Genomic DNA, 24,815 nt, shown 5'->3' on the forward strand with positions numbered 1-24,815 from the left:
GTCTAATAGATATCTCACAGCTTGATGTTACTTCCTGTCACGTGAAAAAAAATCCTACTGTTTTGCTATATTTAATGCTGGTTTTTACCTTTACCTAAAGAGGAGAGCACAAACCTGGCCTGAGAGACTATAAAAATCTGAAGTTGAACGAGAAGCAGACTCTAAGAGATATTTTACTTATCTCATTAAGTTAGTTCATTGTTCCATAGTTTTATCTTTTCTAGGCAGGTCATTCTGCTTTATGCCATAGATAAGCAGAGATATTGTCAGCATGTTTAAAATAGATTAATTGTGTTGTAATATTGTCATTCTTGACCCAATTTCTTAAATACCCATTTACTAGTTTATTTCAAAAGGGAAGAATTTAAACTTTCCTTTTGAAGCTATTGGTCATAGTTGTTCATAGCTTAAAAGTTCATAGTTTCAGTTATGGCAAAGGAGTTATTTTGGTGTGGGAGGGTGGATTAGATCAGCAGTTCCCAAATTGATTTTAATAGTACCATGATTGTAGCTATAGGAATGACAGCACAGTAACTTAAAAAAGTTACTAGTGAGTTTGACTCTGGTAGAGCAGACTGATTGCTTTTGTATTAAGAATGGCACCAGATTTTTTTTGGAGGTACTTACCTGCCAGCTGATCAGCCACTTTGACTCTTCTCAGTCATTCAGTAAGATGCAACAGGGGATTTGACAGAAACATATGCAATGTAATGTAGGAGGCTCCTGAAAAAAAACGGGTTTTGTAATTTTAAAATGTGAGCACAGTGGAAACTAATTTGGCAGGACTGTTGGTGCTGAGTGGTGCAATTTGTTCATACTATTGGGTTTTTTGACTAAGATTCTTACTAGTAAAGTAGTTATTGTAGGGCAGACTATTTTTCCAGCCTGGGAGAAAGTATTTGCATGTAATTGGATAAAACCTTACTTGCCAGGAATTTGGGGTAGTTGAAAGATGTTCATGGGGCAAAAAATGAGCTTCTCTCTGCTTTCAAGTCAGGACTGCTATGTACGATCACAAATGCATGTGACCTTGTTGTGGATGAGTAGAATATGCACCTCATACATTTTACTGAGGCAAAATAATAAATTGACAGAGTTAAATAAATTTGATTGAATTAAAAAAGGTTTATCAGTGGTTTGACAAGGTTCAATAAGCTTGATGGCAAGGTTCACCTTATTAATAACTGAATGGTAGAAATATACAAAGGAAAGTTGAGATAGAATCACACTAGATTGATTCACACGTTGATCAGCAATACGAAGAGAGAGAAAGACCCTCATGTTATGCCACAACGTCCCTTTCTTTCTAAACTCCTTATGGAGAATATGTGGAGCTGGATCCAATCCTAGTCTCAGACTAAGATTGATCTGTAATGGAATTATCTGTACAATATCTATTATAATATTAAGCAGCTATGTGGATTAGCAGTGTTTCATTAGAGTTAACTCAGCATGCTATCAGTCTGTCTCCAAGACTCTGTCGCATGTAAGGGATCTCTCTGCTTTGTGTAAGGAAGGATCTCTTGGTCAAGAAAGGACTCTTAAACCTTAGATGCATCCCTGCTCGAGGGGAGAGTAACCTGGCAGTTAGCTGCAGTTCAGGGAGAGCTCCAGTTGGATCCATCCTCATATTTATGCAGTGAAGTAGCTGGCTGCTTGGCAATAGTGTAAAACCAGATGGGTGTCTTCATTTTAGCTGTTATCTTGTTATGTACTTCGATTCCTTGCATTTTTGGGTTTTGAAACCACCTTTTGAAATATTTTTTCTGGGGCACCTTCACTCCCTTGTATCTGAGGCAGCAGCTCACAGGTTCACCACAGGGCATGAGACTTGTGGCTTCTTAGCCTGTACCAAATTACGGCCTGGAGTCAAGTGTATCCTCGCAGACCTACAGCTGAAAATACTGACAATCCAGTGGTTTCCGTGTGATGTTTGTAGTTGCAGAGGAATTGTGTTTTTTCCCCTGCTGTATACGTGACTCTGTAAAGCCCCACTTCTACTCAAAGACTGACCTGGCTGTGTTATTCTGGCTCCAGTTCTCATTCCTGGATTGGCTGTACTAGGATGTGTTGCTGTGTGCTGCTGCTGGGCAGTGATGGGGACAGAGCAGGGGCTCTGCGGGACATGAAATAGGGGAAGGCTAGTTCAGCTGAACTAGGTTTTTAAAGAGAGGCTCAGTAATTCTTCCTTGAGGAAGGACAGAGAGAATTTACTACTGATTTCACTTGTGCTTTTTAAGGGCTACTTTTTTCACTTTGCCCAATTATGGGATGTAACGCTTTATTGAAATTTTGGGGGAACAGTTGCTGTTTGTTTTGCACCATTGCTGTGGACTGTGGTGTAAACATGTTTCAGCCTAAATCAAGCAGTTGGAGTTTGGAGATGTAAGTTGGACTCACATCATAAGTTTAAGCTCCTTTTCCCCCCCTTCATTTTAGTTAACTGATCAGAAAGGAATTATATATATTAAGAAATACCAAATCGACTGCATGTATTTTCTTTAGTAAAGTAGTTTAGAAATTGAATTGTTCACACAGAATGGAAGCAATGATAAGAGGATATCTGTGCTGATTTCCTAAGTCTTCATCCATGGAGATTACATAAAATGTGAATAAGATTAAATATAGTTTTTGAAAGGGTTTTAGTTTCCAGGTGAGTGTTACGTTCTTTAGAATTTCATATCAGTAACTTGAACAGAATTAAATATCTCTGAAATTGGTGAGAAGTAGCAAAACCCCTCAATTTTCTCTAACCTAATAATTAGCCTAATGTACATATAATCTGGTGCAGAAGAGTGATTTTCTCTGGATGGTGGTTGGAAGTCTAGGTTTTTTAGGCTGCAGTGTCAAATGATTCTTCAGACTTCCGTTTATTTAGTTTTAGGTAGATTTAATGAGAACCTTTTAACACATCCCATTGCTAAACTGTTCCACTTGTCTTCTCCTTCATCCCTCCACTTCATTTCCTCTCTAGATTGTCTCTTGCTTGTTGGCAGCAGAGGGGTTGTAGTAAAACTGATGTTCTGTTTCAATAAATTATGACCTGACTATTCTAATTAATTTTCAGCAACATGATTCTGTTGAAAACTTTTAGGTTGATGACATCTTTTTATTAAGACAGTTTATGAATCCTATCTAAGCTTCCATGTTTCATGTTCAAAAACAAAAAATGAGGGAAGAGTAAAGTAATAGTGAAAATAGTTCAGTGTTTTAGCTATTTAGTTCAATAATTACTATATACAAAATAGTGCAGTTGTTAGAATGGAATTTTAAGTAGAGGTGCATGTCTTTCCTCTGATTTTGAGGTTTTTGCAGTCTGTCTTAAAACAACTTAGTTTCCAGTAAGCAGTAAAAATGAATTTGAAAGAACTCCAATGGCCATTTTGCTTGCATTGACATTTACTCCTTTTTATTTATGTGCAGGTCAGCTCCCTGAAGATTCCTGACTTACCACTACAGGCTGGTATTGTTGAATATGGGACTATATTTGCCTGTGAGGAACATTAGGGTTTACCTACATAGATAATTTCCCTGGTTTTTAACGTGGAGACAGAGGCCAAATAGTTTCAGCTGAGACAACAGACTCCTTTTGTCTCTGTAACTGGCTTAAGATACTACTTGAATGATACTCCTAATTTCTGTACTCTCATTGTTAAATTGAGCAAAAAGCAGTACTTGAAAGTAGCTGAACTACTCTACAGCTACTCTAATTGAAGCTAGAGTAGTCTTGTAATTTGAGCTACTTCTATTTGCAGACTTTGCTGTCTGTTTTGTGGTCTGATTGCCTGAATAATTTGCCTGATAGTCATGCCTGGAGGTGTTAGGCCATCTCTTGGTTTGTCATCCACTGCTTGTCTCCTTCTACACGTCAGCATTTGTGCTGTTGTCCAGGCTCATTCCCCGTGCCTTTGTTGTTTGTTTCATTAATATTTCAGTCCCTGAAAGTATTTTATCTCCAGGTGAAATCCTAACTAATATAGGCTTTGGCATAAAAACTCGGGGTCATACTGGTTTTCTCATAGCTGAGTGCTTTTCTGTAGATGGTCTGTAATTCTTGGCAGCAAAAGAGAGCTCCAAAAAATCCACAGGTGTCTGAAGGTGCTTCTCCTAGATGGGACATAATATTCGGTAACAGTAGTGCTGGGTTAATTCTTACCAGTGAGGGATGCAAGTTGTTGAAGAGAGGGGAAGACTTGGGAGGTCCAAGTCAGGGAAGCATAAACCAACTTTACCTCTGCAAATATGGGTTCAATTCATCACTAGTACACCATAAGAGGGAAGTGATGTGGAAGATAGTGTGTGTTAGACACAGGGTGACTCTGTGAGGGTTTACTGCATCCTTCATACGTTTTATGACCTTCTAGTAGTGTAGTTCAGAGGGCAAGCTCTGGTTGCTGAGGTGGAGGAGAGGGTTGTGGGGATATTTCAACTGAACATAAGTTTTTTGTTCAATGGCCTTTTTCAGGGGTGCTTGTGTTTGGGATTGCTAAAATTTAGTAGCTGCAAATTTTAGAGAATTTGGATTACAGATGACAGTACTTTGAGATAAAACTGTGATTTAGACCTGGCTGACTCACACAACTTCAGTGGGTTGTGGTTTTCTTTAAACTCTGTTGCGTGGTAATGCTGATACAAAACCAGCAATTCCAGGCTCTGAAGCAGTGTGTTGTGGGGACATTATGTTAGGTGACTGAATTTGCTGCGAGTCTCTCATTATGTTTCATAAGAACCAGGCTGTCAAATGAATATATTTGATTTGTTTGTGGATGTTGTAATAGCAAGTAGCAGAAAGACCAAGCAAAGATGTTCTGGTTTAGGGCAAATTCGGAAGGAAGTTTCCAAAGGGGTCCCTCTAGAAAGCAGATTCAAGTGGCCCCTCCCCTGACTGGTTCAGGAAAAGATTTCCTTGGAGAAAAGTGGGAAAAACTGTTTATTTAACGAGGAAAGTATTCACAAGCATAAAAAAATTGATAACATTAAGCAATAAAATGATAAAATATCTTGCTGTTTTGAAGAGAGATGGCAAAATTGAGGAAGTCCTTGTTGTAGGGTGCCGCTTGGCTCGCTCAGTCTATTATCAGTCCTTGTGCTGGAATATGCTGTCTTGGACCCCGATGGGCCATAGGTGTGAGCTCCCGGTGTTCTTCTGGGTTTTCAGTCCAGAGCAGGGCTGATCAGTTCTGAGAAGAAGAAAAGCCACGTTCTGGGGAAATTCTGTGCCTCTAGCTAAAAAAACTAACTAAAAGCAAAGGAGAGCTCTCTCCTGCTGTCCGTGCTGCAGACAACACAGTCTGGGAGCAGGAGTGTGGAGGAGTGAGTGCAGTTTCTGAAAACAAGCTCTGTGCTTCTTCTCCCCCTTTGTTCTTGGAACCAGTCTTAAAGGTGCAGAACTTAATATCCAGCATAAACAGAGCAGACAGTTGGGGATACAAGCATTGTAAAGTCACCCCAGGACAAAAGGTCACATCTTCTCTAGTTGGTACGTGAAATCTCCTGCAGGGTGTGACGAGTAGCAAATGGAAATCTCCATATAATACTGCCCTTGGTCAAATCTCACTTCATTATTGATTTGTCTTCATATATTACCATCTTGGAAATGTGTTCTCTGTGTGTGTACATGCCCCTACTTAAAGGCGAGACTGTTGAAAGAGTAATACATAGTAGTGTCAGTCACTGTTGGAGTCCTTAGTGCTCTGAGCAGCTGCCTTCCCAGGGGCTGCCTTCAGTGCTGCCTTCTTTTTGATTACTTTCCTTCAGATTCGGTATTTAGTTTGTTGGAGAGTTCTATTTTTTGGTATGTTAGGCAAACTTCTAAGCTGTTTATTTAATTCTGTATTTTTATTATGTATTTTGTGAAAGATGAAGGGGTGCTGGGCACCAGGCAATTTTTGATGTGTCGTGTGCTTGCCAAACCTATCAGATCTTTTGAAACGTATTACAGAAAGTGTCAAGCAGAAGAGTGACATGTTTTTTCAGAAGGTTTAATATTGCTGTATCGCTTGTAATTTTGGTGGGGTTTTGTGTTACAGAAAAGAATAGGCAATAAGATTCCTGGCATAACTGGTGCGATTCTGGGAGGGGTTTAAAGCTGTGTGGTAATGCAGCTGTTTGCAAAGCAGCCGTTTTGATAACTGCTAATGTGAGTAGAGGGATTTACAAATACTAGTATGTAAAAGCTTCTTTCACGAGCTGGGTATAATTGATTGTCTCATTACATATCTATATATATATATTCTTTATTTTGGGGAAGAAAGATTTCTTTTTTTCTGATTTTTATTGTGTGTGTGTCCCCTCCCAAAGTTTAGGTTTGAGGGGGGCTTCTTGTGTGTTTTCGCTTTTGGATTTTCTTGGTAGGTGATTTGTTATGAAAACAGAAGAAAATTAGTTTTTGTCGTTTACTCACTGACCCTCACCAAGTTTGGTAATAAGTTCTTCTAACAGTTGTTACTCTGGGTATTCTTAAGGTACTTTGCAACTAGAATATTCCTTGACTAACTTCACGCATTCTGCTTCTTTGCATCCTCTTGAGGATGCCTAGGTGAAAGCTAAACATCTGAATGTAAAACCTAATTTAGCTAGATTTAGGGGTAACAGAAGAAAGTGAAGCACTTGATTTCTGATAACTGCCTTGTTTAGTGGTGGGATTTTTTTGCTACTTGAGACAGGCCAGTACTGCACACAGACTTGGAGCAGAGAAGCAGTTGTCCATACAGGCTGCAAAGTAGGTGTCTGTAATTTTACTTTCTCAAAGGAGCAAAGCCTTGCTCCTGGTTAAAGTGGAAAGGTGGGACTAGGAGAAGATGAACCAGATGGCTTCCTTCCTTTTGGTGTCCAGATGATTGCAAACAGCTCCTGTGGACTTAGCTTTAGTGAGAACTGATTTAGCTGCTAAGCCTTGTGTCATGCACGCTGCCTTCCCCTCGGATGGGGAATGAAGTTGATTTTCTAACTAACTAATTTTCTTGTGTGTGTTTCCTTGATCTTGTTTTAGAATCTCTCACAGACTTGTGTCTTTCTGAAGGTTAACGTACTTTCATTTCATGCAGATCGTTAGAAGTGTAACTACATGTACATGTAAGTACATGTAAGTACTTGGTTCTTGTTTTGTTTTACGTCTTGTTTTGTTTATTTCTTATGGATGAAAACATATCTTCCTGCCTGGAAGCTCTTTTTAGTCTGTGACCTGAACTGAGCTGGGTAATAAATTTCCAGAATTAAAATTACGGCAGCCCATTTATTCCCCCAGTTATGTCCCTTTTCCCTTGACCTGCAGTACAAAAATTTGAGTCTGCTTAATTGTTAAGTAGTAGTGAATTCTGAACAAAAAAGGAAAAGGAAGGCGGCAAGGATTACTAAATGACACAAAGTAGCATTGGGCAGCCAGCCAGTGTGATGGGCTGTAGGTGCCCAGCAATGGGTGTCCATAATGGTATCAAACTCAACCATGGACCTTTTGTTTATGTTTGTCCCTAAGTTGCGATTGCTGTCCCTCAGCATGGCCATGTTGTACTGAAGCATAGATTAGTATGATGAATGTACTTCTCCACAATTCTCTATGAATTCAAAGCTTGATGGGTACAAATGGAAGGCGTTACTTTTAGGCCTGTTCTTCCTCCCTCTTTCCTAAAAAGGAACCCCTAAGCAATTTTTTATGTTTATCCTTACTGTAATCTCTTTTTCCATAAAATCTGGGCAACATATCCATTTGTCACTGCAGAGAAGTTCAGACAGTTGAAAATAATTGGCATTGTAAGCAGAGGTTGATGACCTGATGAGCTGGTCAGTAGCAATTGTTTCTTCACTGAGAAGGAAGTGACATTCTGGTTCATAAAGAGGGCTTGTTGGCACTTGACAAGACAGGGAGGGAGATTTCTCTTAATATTTTATTTGTGTGAGAATTCTGTGGATGTTAAAGTCATGAAGGGCCTGGTCAGCAAAAACAAGCTGTTTATCTGTTAGCTGTGGATAGTACTTCCTCTGTTTCTTAAGTGCATTTTAGATGCAGAACACTTCTAAAAGTATCCAGCAAATTGTAGTTCATCTTGACTGAATTCAATAACACTAAAAAATTACTGTTCTAAAAATTCAGTTTTCATACAGGGATGCTCAAAGTCGGTAAAGCTTTTAATGAATACTGTGGTTCTTAATGCTTTCTTATGTTAGAAAATGATAAATTGAGGAACCTCAGTGCAGAAAGGATGGAAGAGTTACTGAAATGTGAGGATGTTCTCCTGATCATCAGTCTTTAAACGACAACTTTGGAGATAATTTTTAATAATAAAGTCCTTGTCTGTCGAATGTGTGTGTGCTATGCTTTATCTTTATTGGCTTGAATAGTTCCATTTATTTTATGGTTTAAGGTAAAAGGGAAAAAAAAATTGTTGTATAAATGTGGTGTTCAGGATGTCCTAATAAGATACAGTTTCCTAAAAATGAAATATTTCTCTGTGACATCTCATTCAGTTACTAGAGCCATAAGTTTTGCTTTCCTTTGGCACAGTAATTTACTTTCTACCCTACAGTTCTTACCTATTTTAAAACTACTTCTTAAAAAAAAGGAAGAAAATTGCAGGATAGTTTGATTCCTTATTCTTGAAAATCTTCCTTTAGAGGGTTTTGGAATCAGTGAAGAATATGTACTGGCAGTGACTGGGGGAGTTTGGAATGGAGCAAAAGGAAAATGTGTTTGGAAACTCAGAAATGTTGGGAACGGTAGTTGGAGGAGAAGGTAGTGAAATTCTTCTGTTGTGAGCTGCATCTGGTTTTGAGTTAATTTGGTGCTGAAGTGTGGAGTAGAGCATAGTATTTGTCACATTGTCTAGAATGATGAATTCAGCAGTCTGAGAGGGGAAGCTACATGAATTGTTACTATTCCAATGTGGTAGGGATGGTGATGCTGGCTATCAGGGTTTTAAATCTGTGCGAATACTGTTCTGTTTCAAATGAATGTATTTGACTTAAACAATTTGCATTTTTATGGCTAAAGCAAAATAAAAAGCAGATCATAAAGTATGTATTGTGAGACTGGCTTAGAAGAAAAGATGTCTGCAGAAGACCTAAAGCGGTGTATTAGAAAGAAAAGTTCCTCTATGCATCGTTGGGTGATGGGGGGAAAAAAATCCCCAAAAAGGTGAAACAAAGCTAGCCTGCTGTAGAAACAACCCAGCATCCCTCTCCATCCAGAAGTACTTGCTGTGTTAGGTCATAATATAATGAAAACATTTTTATTGTTTGGAAATTATGGAAAATTGGGAGATGTTTGTCTTCAGTCAGAAGGATTTGTCTGTGCTAGTGTGCAGTATTTGGACATCCATACCAATTTTAAACATAAAGTCTGGGATTAGACACAGTCCAACTATAAAGCATGGACTCCAGTGTAGGATGCCAACACAAGGACATAATTAATACAATGCTGCTTTCCAGAAGAGTTGAGGTTGTTCTAGAGGATGGAGTCAAACGTTGAAGATTTGACTGGGACTGTACTTGTCCAGCTGCAAATGTCTATAAAAACCCTCTGTCCCATTGTGGATTCAGACTGGAAGTTGTACAAAATCTGGTCCAGAAAACTGACTTAAGTGGGAAAGAAGGGTGTAAGGAGTATTCAACTTGCTAGGAATGCATTACACAATGGAAAGATTTAGCAGTCCTACACTGAAAATTTCTTGGGATTACAGAGTAGTGGAAACATGGGTTCAGATGATTGGTTTCTGAGATGTTCTGTTCAGAATGAGGGAGGAAAAGGAGAAACTTGTTTTGAGGTGCTTTTTCTGTTGGGAGCATAATTTTGGGTGCGCTGCAGATTTCCATCCAAGTGATGGCTTCAAGGAGCAGTGCATCATGTGATGTGTAATTGAATGATGAAATACACAGAAATGTGATTTATTTTTTATTACTTATTTACATAAGTATTCATTTCAACTGGAGATTATGGGAAATGGTTAATTTGAATGGAAATGGGAAAATTAAAATTCTTAAATGCAGTGAGGTGAGTAAATTATGTGAGAAATGTTCATATCATGTGCTTCTGATACTTATAAGTGGCTTTACAAATCTTTTAAAAAAAGTCTTTATTGCCTCAAATCTGTTATACTGCTGAAATGTCAATTTTTCTCATGGAAGACCTGTTAAGCTGCTGGATTTTGTTGACAGGCTCTAGTGGTAGAACACTTTAATCTCCTGCTATGCTACCGGCATTTTATCACTCTTTAAAGCATAGTCATTGCTTTTTCTTAAACTCTTCTTGAATAGGGAACTAATAATAAATTATTGTAATACTATATAATTATATGAATGTGTTATAATTATTACTCTAATAAATGCTCATATTAGTGGAAGCAAACCCAATCGAAATACTTTATTACTGCAGTGTTTGACCCTTCCCTTCTAAGAATTCAGAAGGCAACATGTTACACTTTGTAGCATATCATGCATGTTCTGCTTGGCATTTTAATTTTTTTTTTTAATCACTATGAATGAATGAGTGACTGGATAAAGGCATGGTGAAACACAAGTGTTTAACTAAGACAGTTGTAGAATTTATAAGACTTAGGATTTATGCAAAGAGGGCATTAATTTTGAAATATGGGAAGTAAAAGAGAAATAAGTTGTCATCAGGCCATATTGACAAACTTCTGGGTGACTTAAAATCTGACAGTTCTGGTAGTGTCAGACATTAGCTTTGCAGAGTGTGGTGAATGTTGGTAATGGTTCTGCATTTGGTAGGAATCACAGAGGGGGAGTATCCTGATGGATGCCAGGAGCTTCAGGGAAGCTGGACCAGAGGATCAGGAAGGTTTGAGTCTCTCAGTGGATTTGAATCTGAACTGAGAAATTCATTAGCTTTTCTTTTGTGAAATAGCCTGTGTTTTCTTGCCTGTAATTTTGCATGTCTATTTTGAACTGTGCTTAAGCAGTTAAAACTGCTTAAAATATGCTTAAGTGGTGATCTTATACCTTACCTCTAGATGGAGTCTTTTAAAGACTATTAATTAAAAAAAAAAGTTATTCTGGCTTTAGAATAACAGAAAAATCCAACTGTCTTTTGGAAGTGTCTTTCAGTAACAGTTGTTTCACAGTTTCTCTATAGCACTGATTTTTTGTATGAGAAGTATGACACAACTGGACTCTGCTACCTTCTGGCTGACTATTTTCTAAAGAGTGCATTTGTTCTAATCACTGGTATCTGAGATTTAATTACAGAAATATGACGCCATGGGTAAATGTGAACATGGCCAGTAAAGAAATAAGGATGAGGTGGCAAGATGAATCAGTTGTAGAGAGATTAGTGCTGTTATTTCCCTGGTAGGCAGAACAAATGACTTTTAGAAGTTAAAAGAAAGCTCTCTGTCCTTTTGATTCAGCTGCACAGCGCTTCTAAAATGGGACACGTACCCTTTTCTTCTCTTCTGCTTTGTATGTGTAATGCTTTTCCATCCTTGGTTAATGAAAGACTCTGGTCTTCATTTCTTCTGTGTTTCTGTGATGGTCTGAACTGGGTCATCATTTTGTCTGTGATGCGAGAAAATGTTTTTGAAAGCTGCTCCTGTTTTTCCTATCTCTTTGTGTTCCTCCCTCCTCCACCTCCTTTGTATGAAGCCTTGCACTGCTTGATTTGACATTTAATTCCTTATTCCTTCTCCTGGCTTTTTCTATCCTTTTAGCAGTTTTCAAAGTGTGTTATCTCCCCGCTTCTTTTGTGAGGCTATCCTTGTCTGTGCAGTTTATTCTTGTCTTTTTCTGTGATACCACTGTGTGAAAGGTGAAGAGGGGAGTTGCACATCAAACCATAACCTTAGAAAAGGAAATGCTTGATTCTGTGTGATGTGAACAATGTCATGGCCAAGATGCTTGTGAAAAGTTCCTGGTTCTTTTGGGACAAGAAAGAAGGCAGGATACTTGTGGGTGATGTGACGGCTTTCAAGAACTACTTACCTTTTTCTTTCTTAAAATTACTGCTTGATTTCTACTGGAAACATTGCTTTGCTTTTAGAGGCTTCTAAGACATCATCACAAAGAACCTAGGGTACAAGGCCATTGATGATGTTCTACTTTTCTGAGACTGTACACAATTGGTTGTGGTTGGCTAGAAATTCAGTTAACACTGCTACTGTAGCGGTGATAACAAGGATGTGGAAGGATGCTGTCTCTGTGTTTGGGAATTTGCAGAAGTTACTGCTGTCTGATGTCATTATGCTGGTAAAGGTATATTCTGTACTCGAATGGCTGGTTTCCTTCCCTGGGGTAGCTTTAAGCCAATGCAAAGCCCATTTTTGTGGAGCTTACAGTCATTCTGGGAGTGCTTTGCTGGTCTAGCACGCAGAAGTTTCTGAGCTGAAGTGCTCGTAGTGTTTATGTAACTTAATAGATTCTGCTCTAATAGACTCTGAGGAACTTTTTTCCTCAAATCCTTTGGTCTTAATAGGAGAAGAAGAGACTTTTTCTTGACTGTTTCTTTTTTTCTTCCTTTATTTCTTTCTCCTCTAGCTGTCATTCCTCCTTTTGTTAATTGTGGAGCTGTACTTAAGTAACCACAATGGTGATTTCCAAGGTAGTAATCGATTAAAAAATGGCCAAATAACAAAGGCTGAAATAAATTATTTGTGCCTGAACAATGAAAGGACAATGAAATTGTAATGAGGATGGCACAAACTCGGAATGAACATCACTGCATATAAAGTCTAGACTTGTTTGCTGAGCTCAGAGATGATGGGGAGAAACATTAGCTGTAGGGTCAAGCTGCTGAATAACTTTCTCAGGGTCATGGCATCACTTCTGTCTAGCGCTCTGCTTTTTCTCTTGAGTATGTAACAGGTATTACCAAAATATCTGGGAAAATGAGTATGAGCAACACTAAAATTTACTACAAAATATGCAAGTCTGACTTAAAAAAAAAAAAAAGAAAAAGAAAAAGAAATCCAGTTCTGATGTTTTCCTCTGCAGTTAAGTGCATTTTCTCCTGCTAAGCAACCTGGAGAGAAAAAATTCTCTTTAAATGGAAGAGTAGTATTGTAAAATCATTTGAAAGTCAAACACAACAGGAGAATTATGAACTGGTGCAAGTCAGTAAGGTAATCTGAAATTTTGGCAGTTTCCTTTTAGGGCATCCGTTTTTTTAACACTTCCATTGATGCTGTGGTTGCCATTCCTCTAGTCCTTCTTTGTGTCCCAGATAACCTGTAGAGGGAAGGGGAAGCAATGTGCTGCATGGTTACAAAAGGGAGGCTTTCTGTTTGTTTCTTGAGGGAAAGGATGCAGAAGTGCTTATGGGAGATGGAGTCAGGGCACAAGTGAAGGGTGTAGTGATGCACTAACTTAAAATTCTTTGAGACAGGGTTAATCTGTAACAATTGAAAGAGAATTTGATCTTTGCTCTGATGCAAAGGCAGCGGCAGTACAGAGTTAAGCGTAACTGCAGCAAAGGAAGGAGTCGCAAGGAAAATGTCTGAAACTCTGTAAGTCATAGGCAATAACTGCTTGCATCATGTCCAGATTTATTTGGTGTGACTAAAGAGAGGAGCAGACCACCACCAATAACTGTAGGCTGTGGGGACAACATTGGAAATGTTCTGTGATGGGAAAGGTTAGAGATGTTCTGCATATGGGGATATTGTGAAAGAGCTAAGACAAAATGTGGTAACTTGAGCAAATTTGGGATCTACAAAGCTACAGAAGTCCGAATAATCACAGTAATTTTTGAAATACTGTACACAAATTCATATGACCTGTGGTAATCTTACCTTAGAGGAGTAGTCACGAATAGTGTGTATTACAAATGTCCATGTTAGTGGGATTAGCCAGATTGTTGGGGGTGGTTTTTTAGAAGCAGCTAAGGGGGGTAGCCTGCATTTGTGTGATTTTTGTTCTAGTTGAGGGTTGTAGTAGACTGACCTTCATGTGAGCCAGGAGATTGCTGTCTGTGCCTTTGTGGTCAAGGGTTAATGTTAAATTGTTCTGTGTAATAGCATAGGAGATTTTCAGAGGGAAATGGAATTTAGGATCTGTGCTGTTGTGCAGGATGGGTTTATTTATGGAAAAAAAAGAAATGTTTTCAACTCTTGAGGCTGACACACCGACTTTGAAATGCCTTCACTTTCATTTAGTGCACTTGGGCAACCTAGTTAGTTTATTTCTTGTTTGTATGGTCTTTCAGTCCTAGGTGTTGGTTATTGTGAAACAGCTTGTGTTAGGAATAAAGGAATAAATCATCTACCCCTGAAAAACCAAGCCTAATAACAATACCTTATAAAATCGTAATTACAAAAATTACTTTAACCTCATTTATATATTTACGATCTTGATTTAAGATCAATCTGTGCCCTTTGTTGGGTAAATACATGAAAAACTTCTGTGGAAATACTATATGCTTGTAATTTCCTTCAACAGGTATTTTGTGCTGGACTTTGAGACGGGGATTCTGCAGTATTTCATGAATGAACAAACTAAAAACCAGAGCCCGAAGCCACGAGGAGCCTTGTCTTTAGCTGGAGCTATAATATCGCCCAGTGATGAAGTGCCACACATGTTGGTGGTCTACTCTGCTAATGGAGAGATGTACAAGTTAAGAGGTACAGTGCTGCTCACAGGGACAGCTGACTTGGTCTTCTCTTCCACTCCTGCTTCTGCATCTGTTTCTTCATGTCTCAGTTCTCTTTTACTTCCCTGTGCTGTCAGAAGGTAGTGGCTATACAGCTCTGTTATTACATAGTATGTTTTAAAACATGGTGGAGTAATCTGGAGTTAAGTACATGTGACTTTACAATGTACAGACTTTCAGGGCTGGAAGGTAATTCTAAGTGGCTTCTGTAATCTGCCACGGTGGCATTTTGATTGAATGCTATATCTTAAATTCCAAAGGAAGAAAAAGCTGTTTTCATTGCTGTCATATAACAGCATAACATTTGTTTTCTAGTACTGTTCTTCCCTGCCACCATCCTGCAGATAATGTGCAGTAGTGAATCTAATGATGGGTCAGAGAAGGGAAAAATGCCAGTGAGAGGCTGCTAATATGTTCTTACCAGTCTTGGAGTAATTGAATGCACCTGTAATATAAAATTTTCCCTTCCCTTGTTCCAAATTCTCAAGTACAAGACAGACAATACAGGATATATAGGAATACTTTGGAATATTTACAAAAAGGGAAGACAAAAAAACCAGAAAAAAGGCAGTGTTCTGATTTTAAGGTATTTTCAGTATGGTTGATTGATCATGATGCTTCCAAATCAAACTAATTTATAAAAAAAATAAACTGTTATTAAAAAAAATATATACATAATGCAGAAGTATTCTTAGTTTTATTCTGACCACAGTTTGTCAGTTGTCCAGTGGGACTGAGCTTGCAGGACTCCCCTGTGGTACAGTGTGTTGCTCTTTCCTACACAGAACTGAATTCAGAAGCAACCAGGGAGAGTTTGTTAAAATGCTTTGAAAGTTGCACAGCTAGAAATCATGAACAGTTGTTGTTTCTTTATGCTTTTCCCATCACTTGAAATTATCAAATGCTTACAATATGCTGCTTTTAATTTAATAATGTCTGTGAATTTGATTAAAAACAGTAAACAATTTTTATGCTGAGTCAATTACCATTAAGATACTCAATAGCAGAGGAAGTAAGAGAAAATATTTACTGAAATTATCAACTCTGTATTGCCATTTTAATGAGGAATCCTGTAGTAGTTTAGGGAAAAAATACTCTCTCTCCTAAACAGACTCACTATGTTACACAGGAGCCATCTGATAGCAGATAAACTCTTCAGTAATTTTTAAAGCTGATTTTTAAAGATGCATGGGGAGAAATCGTGATTTTTATTCCTGTGTCTTTAAGTTGCACATAAATAACGTGGGTTTAGAGAGAGATTTAGTTAAACTCCATTAAAAGAGACATGCTTAAGTATCTGGGGAACTGGTAGCTTGTTGGTGGCTGATTGACAACCTGAGTGTAGAGCTTTTATGGATTTAAATACTGTGGTGTGGCCCTTGTCCATCACAGACAAGTAAAACAAAAGTGGATGAAAAATTTTGAACAAAAATGTCTTCTTGAGGTAGGTGGTTTTGCTTTTACTAACATGTGGAGGAGATAACTATGAAGAAGACTCATAAGCTTATTTTTTCCAACTGGCCTCTTAAGTACAGGTTTAGATGTGTTGCACTGAAAAACTGAAGTGTTCTTATGTTGCATAAATTAGGATTTATACTGCATCCTAATCAATAATTAATCTTTTCCCCTCAGCCCTGCTCAGTCACCTCTTGTGCAAAAAGGAGGATTGATTTATGTGTGATAGCCTGCATTTTCTTGTTTCTGTTCTAGCTGCTGATGCAAAGGAGAAACAATACTGGATAACTCAACTTCGATCCTGTGCCAAACATCACAAGGAAAGTGATTCTAAGGTAAATAATTAAGAGTGAGAAGTAACTGTTATGTTTTAAATGGAGCAAGTGAAGAGCAGTATAGCCTGGATGATTGGCTGCTGTAATTAGGGGGTTGATGTTTAGAGGGCTTTGAGTAAAAGCAGCAAGTTGTCATTTGTCACTAAGTGGAGCAGGCTTGTCAGTTTGGGTGATCTGAATAAATATTTTCCTGTTTATGACGAATTGGTGAAGTGCATGGTTAATTGAGTGGCTGAATCAAACATTTATTAATAAATACCATTTTATGTCCTGATTAGTATTTAAAAGTATTAAGTAATACAGTTTTATTTAATTTTATACAATTTAGTGACTTTTATTATAGGAAGCTCCAGATAGATGTTAGCAGCAGTCATTCTTCATCTTCTTTACTAAATTGGAGAGAGCTCATCATATGAAGATTTATGTTATTTACTTCTCTTTTGAACTAATTGTCCACAATTTTTGTCCTCAAACAGCTAAATATTTTGGGCAGGTAAAAAGACCAAGTGTTTAGACTTGAATGATAGCAAAATGATGGGTTGAGGCTGTCTCTGACCTCCAAGTAAAAATGGCTTGAATTGTGGTACCAATAAAACCCTTTTTGAAGGAGAATTAAGTAGCTTGAGTATTTCATTACTTTTAAAATTTGTACTCATTGGAATTCTATATAGTTTGTATATGGATGTGGGCCAGTATTACTCAGAAAGTGCAACTCTACTCAAACAGGGTACTCTTACAATTGCTGTTCATTTGCAGCTCCTGTGCTAGATCGTGGTGCCAGCTTTTTATACTCAATTGCCATCAAGGAGTTATTCCTCAGTGTGTTTTCTGGTCACTTCATAAATGCATTTAAATATTTAGCATCTGTAATTTAACTGTGATGAGGTGGTAAAACTGCTGTTCAGTATATATGTTAGTGGAGACTTGTGCAGTGGCATATTGGTTCTTGTGCTTCTACACTATATTAATTTTCATAGTATTTCTTAAAACTTTTTTTTTCTAAATTTTTTTCCTGCTTGTGATAAATTATTCTATTTTAATAGCAAAATCTCATTTAGAATGGCAGTAATTTAGTTAACGCTGATCCTTGTGGAACTGAAGTTGGGATCATATTTTCTCCTTAGGTAAAAACTGTTGCACTTAGTAATAATTTCTGTTCAGACTACCTTTCCATGTTAAGCTCCTTCTACAGGAGTAGTATCTACATATTTTGTTCTGAATTAATTAGTGTGTCAAGAGAAAAATCTCGGTGTTACAACAATGAAGATAAACAGTAGTGGTCCAAAGAAAGCAAACAAAATTTTTGAAATTATCAGGGAAAAAAAAAAGGGCTAATACCTAGACTGCTCTAACTCTGTCAAATACTTGTAATGAATACTTTTATTAGTCCCCTTCCATTTTTGAAATGAAGTGCTGGAGTGGGGAAAATGAAATACTTTTCCTCACATTTGTTATTCTTCTGTACAGGATGAACTCCGTGTGATGGAATTTGTCTTCATTGTAGTCTTTTTTCTGGTGATGACAATGGAAAGGGAAAATCAGTATAGTAAGTGCTCTGCAGTGGCTGAACATGAAGTATTTGCTAGCTGTTAATAATAATATTGGTATGGGGAGCCTCAAAGAAAGGAGTTGAAAGCAGACAAAACAAAAACCTAAAAAAAAACCCTTAAAAAAAAAACCCTCAAAAGGACATGAATAGAAAGTGGAGAATATTTTGGGATGCTTTGGATGCCAAAACTGTTTATAGATTTGAAAAGTGTTTGAAAAGCAAGATTTTATTAGAAAGTCTCGACTAAATGAGTGGGAGGCGAGGCTAGTAAATACAAAGACAGTTTCTGTCACAGAAGACCTAAGGCACAAATTTTAGAAACAGGAATGTTTTAGAATGGGGAGCGTCTTACTGGACTAGTTGTATTCTTGCATAGTGACCAATGCTCCTGGTTCCCATGCTCATTGTGCAAGAAAATAAAGGATTTCCTTACCTGAGGGGTGGTGGACATATGTAGCAGAGGAACTAAATGAAAGAGTATTTCAGATAGTAGGAAGAGGGTTCTTGCATTTTTCTTAAAGACTGATGAGTTACAGAAACTTGGCACAGGAAGTTGGAGTATAGGTGTATTTTGGAATAGATATGTTTTAATTAGCTTGAATCTGTTGAGTGTAAAATAGAAATGCTGAAGAAAACTATTTTTCTTAGTTTCGTGTTACAAATCAGGCTAGGTCACTTTTCACTTGAAATGTTTGTTAGTGAAGCACTTTTAATTCTCTGCTTTTGTAAGCCATGGAGCAAATAGAGAATATCTGTCTTCTGTATTTTTAAAGTTAACAATCAAGAAAATAAAATGTCGGGAATTTATGTGCTTCAGCTGAGACCACTGATGACTCTACTTCTTACTCCAGAAGTGGACTGTACTTGAAGCAATTTTGTGCTTACCTGTTCCAATAAAGCTTTCTTGTGACAAGATTTATCTCTTATTTTTAATAGGATTTTTTGCTTTTCCCCCTCCTATCTTCTCAGTAGTAGAGTATTAACTGAGAAGCATATTTTACCTGGCTTTAGCATTGCATATAGTGCTAACTTGAATTTCATCTACAAGTAATTTTTAAAACTTCTCTCTGCTTTTCTTTATAAAAGGAAGGGATCAAAAGCATGAATACTACAATAATTAGACTTTGAAGATCAGATATTGTATACAAGGTAGCAATCCTTCACAGAAATTCCGGAAACTAGATTATAGAAATTATAGAAGTGCTTTTTTTTCTTTTTTTTTTTCCTTCCCTCAAAGTTTCTTACTTCATATCCACTGCCTGGTAGGAAGTAAGAGAAGCAAGAACTGCTTCATTTCTTTGTGATTTTTTTTACTTGTGGATGATGGTACTTTACGCTAAATGATTATTAGCATGGGAGTGGAAACATGCTCTTTAAAATATTTAAATCTACATAAAAGAGCATTCTGCTATTTTTAGCCACCTTACTGTTTCTTTTATGTTTAGTTTAGGGTCTGGAATTACATAGAAAGGTCTGTAATGACACAGAGATGGGTATACGTTTGACTGACTTTTGCAGAATCGAGGACTTCACAAAAATCTGTATTTTTGGGTTTTGTTAGAATACCATTGATAGGACTGTCACGATGTGATTTGTTATTCTGCTGGCAGCAGGGCTGGATCTCTTTATTCCTCCCTCTCTGTGTGCTTTAAGGGCTGTCGTAAGTGAAAACTGCAAGTTATCTGTCTCTCATTGAATAGGCAGATACTCATGTGTTCTGGGTTTCTGGAATTTGAACAGAATCCAAGCTCTGTCTCTGCTGGGAACAGCACCTGGAAAGTTGGAATCTGAGTGTTTGCTCCCAGCTTCTTCTGCAGCTTAAATTCATGTTTTTCACAGAAATACTGAGATGCAGAAATTTCTAGCTGTTCTTTAGGAGTCATACACTAGAATGAGGTAGAATTGGATGTGAAAAATATGCAGTGAGAGGTATATTTTATGTTATGCAAGTGGAATATAGTTTAAATGTGAAAAAAATAATAATGGGATAACCAGGCAAGCAGTGGGAAGGTTCCCAAGAACACCAGCGAAGTAACTCTTAGCGACAGGTCATTCATACTGGAGAGAGAACACATTTTTAAAATCTTGAATAGATATTATTGGAAGGGAATTCGTAGAGAAACGTGATATTTTGGAGCATGTTTTTCAAAGCTGAAGCTGTGTCACTGTTTTTATGAAATATTCAGAGAAGAGCATTCCTTCTTGCTGCACTGGATCTAGATCAGCATTAGTTTCTTTTTTGCAGCAACTGCCTGCTTCAAAATGCTACTGAATGACTTGCTGTCGTGACTGTTTTTAAAGGTTCAGTTGGGGATTGGAGTGGTGGAGGAAATTAAATAGAGAAGTGACTGAAAAAAGAAAAAGTTATATACTGAACACTAAATTTAGTTGCATCCTAATGAATGGTCCAAATGTGAGCGGTACAGTTAATGAGGGGATGTAACACAAGCGAAGTCTCTGACTTTGTCTTAATTAAATTTTACATGGTAATGATAAAAAAAAAGCAGTAAAAGTTAAGTGTTCTCTGGCAAATAATTCCCATGCTGTCAGATAATCTTAATGTTCTTGGTATTCCCATGCAAGTCTCATTTCACTTAATTACAGATTGCTCAACCTCCATAAGTGCCAAATCAACTGTAGTGGAAGAAATCTTCTATGTCTGGATAGGATTGCTGGTTCTTTTAGACTATTCTCAGTGAATATTTTGTACAAGCTTTAATTAAAGCATTAGTGAAATTTGAATTCAGCGATATAAAATACTTTCAAGAAGGAGTAGGCATATGCATAATTTTTGTGATAACTTCCAAGAATAATTTTGTATCCAGAAATTGTTGAAAGCTTTTCAGTTCTTCTCTTTCATACTGCTTTTTTCTTGACTGTTAATGATGGTGGCTGTAAAAGCACTGCTGAAAACAAACACAGGTTTTTAAATCCTCTCTTAATGCCAGTGTGTGGATTGGTTGCTGGATTTGCTTATAACTTATGTATATTCAGTGTGTCTCTATCAGGAATGTGACAGGGAACAGAACCTTTATCTTGTGAAGTCGCTTCTATGCTCAGATGGTAAATTTCAGCTTCGGTCTGTGTTAGAATAAGGAGACAGACTCTCCGTTGTTTCAGCTTTTGGTTTGGAGCTGCACAGTGAGTTGGCTGCTTAAAATTGGATGGTGTGGATTCATCTTTAAGCTGAACTCATTTGCTGATTCCTTGCAGCTGTAAATTGCAATCCAATTCCCTTCCTTCTGCTGCCTTCTGCTTTTGTGTGGGTTTTGTCATTTTTCCAGTTTGTGTTAAGTTGGGCATCAGAAGTAGAAAAAATGGCATCCTGCTAATAAGAACTTAGCTCTCTGACCAGCTCTCTGAGGAATGCGTGTCTGTCTCTGGTTCTCTACTTGCTTACCTCTCTGGAGTAATGGTCAGAAAAAACAATGTCCAAACCTGCCCCTTTCAGGTGTCAACTGCAGTAGCAGTTTGGCTATAATGTGAAACAGCACCTGCAGTAATGCCTCAAACTTAAAACTGATCAAATTGGTATGAGGCAGATGTGCAATTTTTCTTCACAGCTGGAAGAATGACTATCATAGATCTTTGGTTTTATCAGGTTTCTTTTTGCCTTAATAGTGAATGGCCACAGAGATACCTTTACATTTCTAAGTGGCTGGGTATTTTTAACATCTGCAGGATAACTTTTCATAAAGCCACATTAGTGAAAATTTCAAGTCCTTCTTCGTGTTGCATTGGTTCTGTGCGCGTCAACTTGCTCTGCCTTTTGAGCTTCACTGTTCCTCTGTTGGTATGCTTGTCTGCTTCCTCTTCTCATCCCTGACCTATAGAAGTCAGCTAGAGAGTGGCACTTGTAATTAAAACATGTGCTGAAATCCTTACAGTAGGGGGGCTGAGAGGAAAGCAGTACTCGGCTGTTGACAGGCGTGTGTTTGACATCTTTTTTCCTCCCTTTGGAAGCTTCATGAAAATAAGAGTTGCTCACTGCTTCTAAAATTTTTCTACAGAAATGGAAGAAAATCAGTTTAGGATTGAACATGCTGAAATGCTTCTTGATGAAGAAAAGATTGTATGATGGAACGATTATCATAGTCGCTTGCTTAAAAAACATATATTGCCTTACTGAAGGTGATGAAGCACTATCATATTCTATCAGGAAAGTTAGTACCATAGATGGTGCTTGACAGAAATGTGCAAAACATCAAAAGCCGGTCCCTTTGCAGTGCTGAAGTTTGGATGTTATGTAGATTCTGTCATTTGCATTTTAATATTTGTGAATGATTATAATGTAAATGAAGCAGAACTGTGTCTACATTTATCTTTTATCAGTGTTTGTTTACTTAGGATGCATTGGAAAAGAAGTAGATGGGAATTAAAACAGTGAATGGTGGTGTCTCGAAATTGTAATTACTTTCTGACAGCATGTGACTTCCCATAGCTCTAAAGCTGCATGCAGAAATTGGTTTTCTGTGCTGTATATATGCAGAGGAGTAAAGGAGTGTCATTTTGGTAATTATTATTCTGAGAAAAACATCTGTGGCACAGTGCCTGTGAAAATGATGATTATCAACCATAAGCAGATATGACAATTCACTTCAGAAATTATTTTATTGATCTCTGGAACATTGCATTTACTTTCCAAAATAAACAAAATTGTTTGCTTCTGGTAAATGGTGAAAAACACTTCAGCTTCTTTGTGAGCAGGAAAGGCCATCTCCTGGGAGAATGAGTCATGAAAACATTAGTATAGTTCGAACTTACTGTTCTGCAATTCCATTATTTTAATTGTTAGGATTTTTGATATCCAAATGGAAGCTTTCATTGTACTGCTTTTTTGTCTTGGGGATGGACAGTCTACTAAAATAAAAATCTTAACCCAAATCTGTTTTAGCTAAGCATACTTTAGCTAGCTTTAGGTCAAAAACCCCATGTGAAAGCAAGTTACAAATAAATCTTTTATTAGCTTCTTTATTATTCTTTTATTGGTTTCATTTTATTAGCAGGCGAAATGTTGGTGCAATGGTAAAGTGTAGCCTCAGGAAAGAAAATCTGCAGTCCTTTTGGGACGCTTCAGCCTGTGGATTTCTTGGCTCATTATTGGCACTATGCATTACTTTTGAAGAGCTTATGTCTTCCTTTCATCAGATTTTCTGCTATCTTTTTATTTATTTAGTTGTGAGCCAGAAAGCAGCGAGACCAAAGAAAATTATGTATGATAATAATTAAAAGGGCAGATCAGTCATACGAGCAGTGCTGGGGGAAGAGCAAGGGATTAGGCGTGAAGGCCCATCAGTTACTGTCATTGCTTTGATTTCCTGTGAGAGTGACTTTAATGGCTGTTATAGTATGGTTTATAATTAGACTGCTTTTAGCAGTGGAAACATCACATAGGTTTTCACATTTTATCAGAAGTGGAAGATTCTGATTTTTGCACAGCTGTGTGTCAATGCAGAAGGGATGCTTGTCATTCCCAGTGTTTAATCTCAAGAAATTCTGCAAAAGCGGAGTCAAGTGTTTGGCTGGGACATAGGTGTTGACAACGTGCTGTAAAATTCCAAAGTGCCTGAGGGGCTGTGTGTGCAGTTCCTGGAGAGTTCTCTTTTGGCAGTGACAGGAAGAAGCTGTCAGAAAGAATTGGACGCTTCCCCCATTTTCTTGGATGCAGCAGGCACAGTGTTCTGCCGCTGTTCTCTATGGCAGTGGAGGAGGGGAGTCCAACTTGAAAAGGTTTTGAGTGGCTGTAAAAGCTGCCTCCTGCAGACATTCACAGCATACTGGCTGTGACTGATTTCGTAAGTTTTAAGATGCAAATTTTTGTTTGTCATGGGGCCTTGCCTAGAGATGGCTTCATGGGTAGCCAGAGGTCCTGGTGCTGAGCTCATTTAAAGTTTCTATGTTACAGGTGCCCTCTAAAGACTAATGCCAAATCAGGTGCTGGAGTATTTGTGCTGTGGGAATTCCCTGGCACATTGTTTGGAAATGTTGGGTCACGAGAGATGGATGAAGGGTATAAAGGGACAGAAAACAAAGAGGTGAGGAGAGCTTGCTTACAGGCCTGCAGGAGCTGATCATGGACCAATGTATTTAGCTCTGATACTTGGCACAGACCACACGAATTCCAGACTGCCAGTCTCCCTGCCTGGATGAGCTACATAGGGTTCGTGACTTTTCTGTGCTGCAAGGGGAAGCAGAGGGCTCTAGGAGACTTGCTGGCTGAGCTGATCTCTCCCTAGAGGTCACAAAGCTCTCTGCCTTGCCTCACAACAGAGCTGAGTGTCAAGTACACCAGTGGAACGTGGGCAGCGCTTGCCAGGCTGTGTACTTGTGTATGTAGGGATGGGGGTTTGCCTAGTGTCCCTCTAGCAGGACAGCCTTCTTGAGCACCACCCACTACTGAAACTAGAGATGGGCTGTTTTTTCTGATCTTTCTCTCCTCCTCCACTGATCCCCAAACTCCAAACCCTAAATGACTGTTCACCAGAAGTTGCTGTGAGCTGCCACATACCTTGGCAAAACTTAGGAAAAGCCATCTTAAATGCTCTGTGGTTCCACAGTCTGAACCAGTGCATGGATTTTTCCATATATGTTTTGTGTTAACTTCTGTTACGTGCAGGGCTATAGCTCTTCCTCAAGAAACTCAGAACATACTAAGACTTCACCTCTCACAGAGTACTGTTTTCCTTTAAGCGAAACTAATGGGAAAACTCACTGTTTTACATCTCTGCTGTTTGTCTGAAACTTAGGATCTGTTTAGCTATATGAAAGTAGCAGCTGTGTATTTTTATTACAGCGATAGTATGGTACTGAAATGTCAGTGAATGTCAAGAGATTTCATTCTAAAACAAAAATAACTTTTATTAACCTAAAAGAGAAGTTGATT

At 38.0% G+C, this 24,815-nt stretch overlaps 1 protein-coding gene across 1 annotated transcript in view; it reads left to right on the top strand.

Annotated features, from left to right (window-relative positions):
• Positions 1-24,815, top strand: part of OSBPL10 (oxysterol binding protein like 10) — a 114,321-nt gene that overhangs the window by 16,899 nt on the left and 72,607 nt on the right. The window contains exons 2-3 of the mRNA XM_040077556.2: positions 14,383-14,564; positions 16,304-16,383. Of these exons, the coding sequence (XP_039933490.1) occupies positions 14,383-14,564; positions 16,304-16,383 (262 nt within the window). The remainder of the gene's footprint in view (positions 1-14,382; positions 14,565-16,303; positions 16,384-24,815) is intronic.

The sequence above is a fragment of the Hirundo rustica genome, chromosome 1 (genome assembly GCF_015227805.2).
Source record: "Hirundo rustica isolate bHirRus1 chromosome 1, bHirRus1.pri.v3, whole genome shotgun sequence".
NCBI classification, from domain to species: Eukaryota; Metazoa; Chordata; class Aves; order Passeriformes; family Hirundinidae; genus Hirundo; species Hirundo rustica.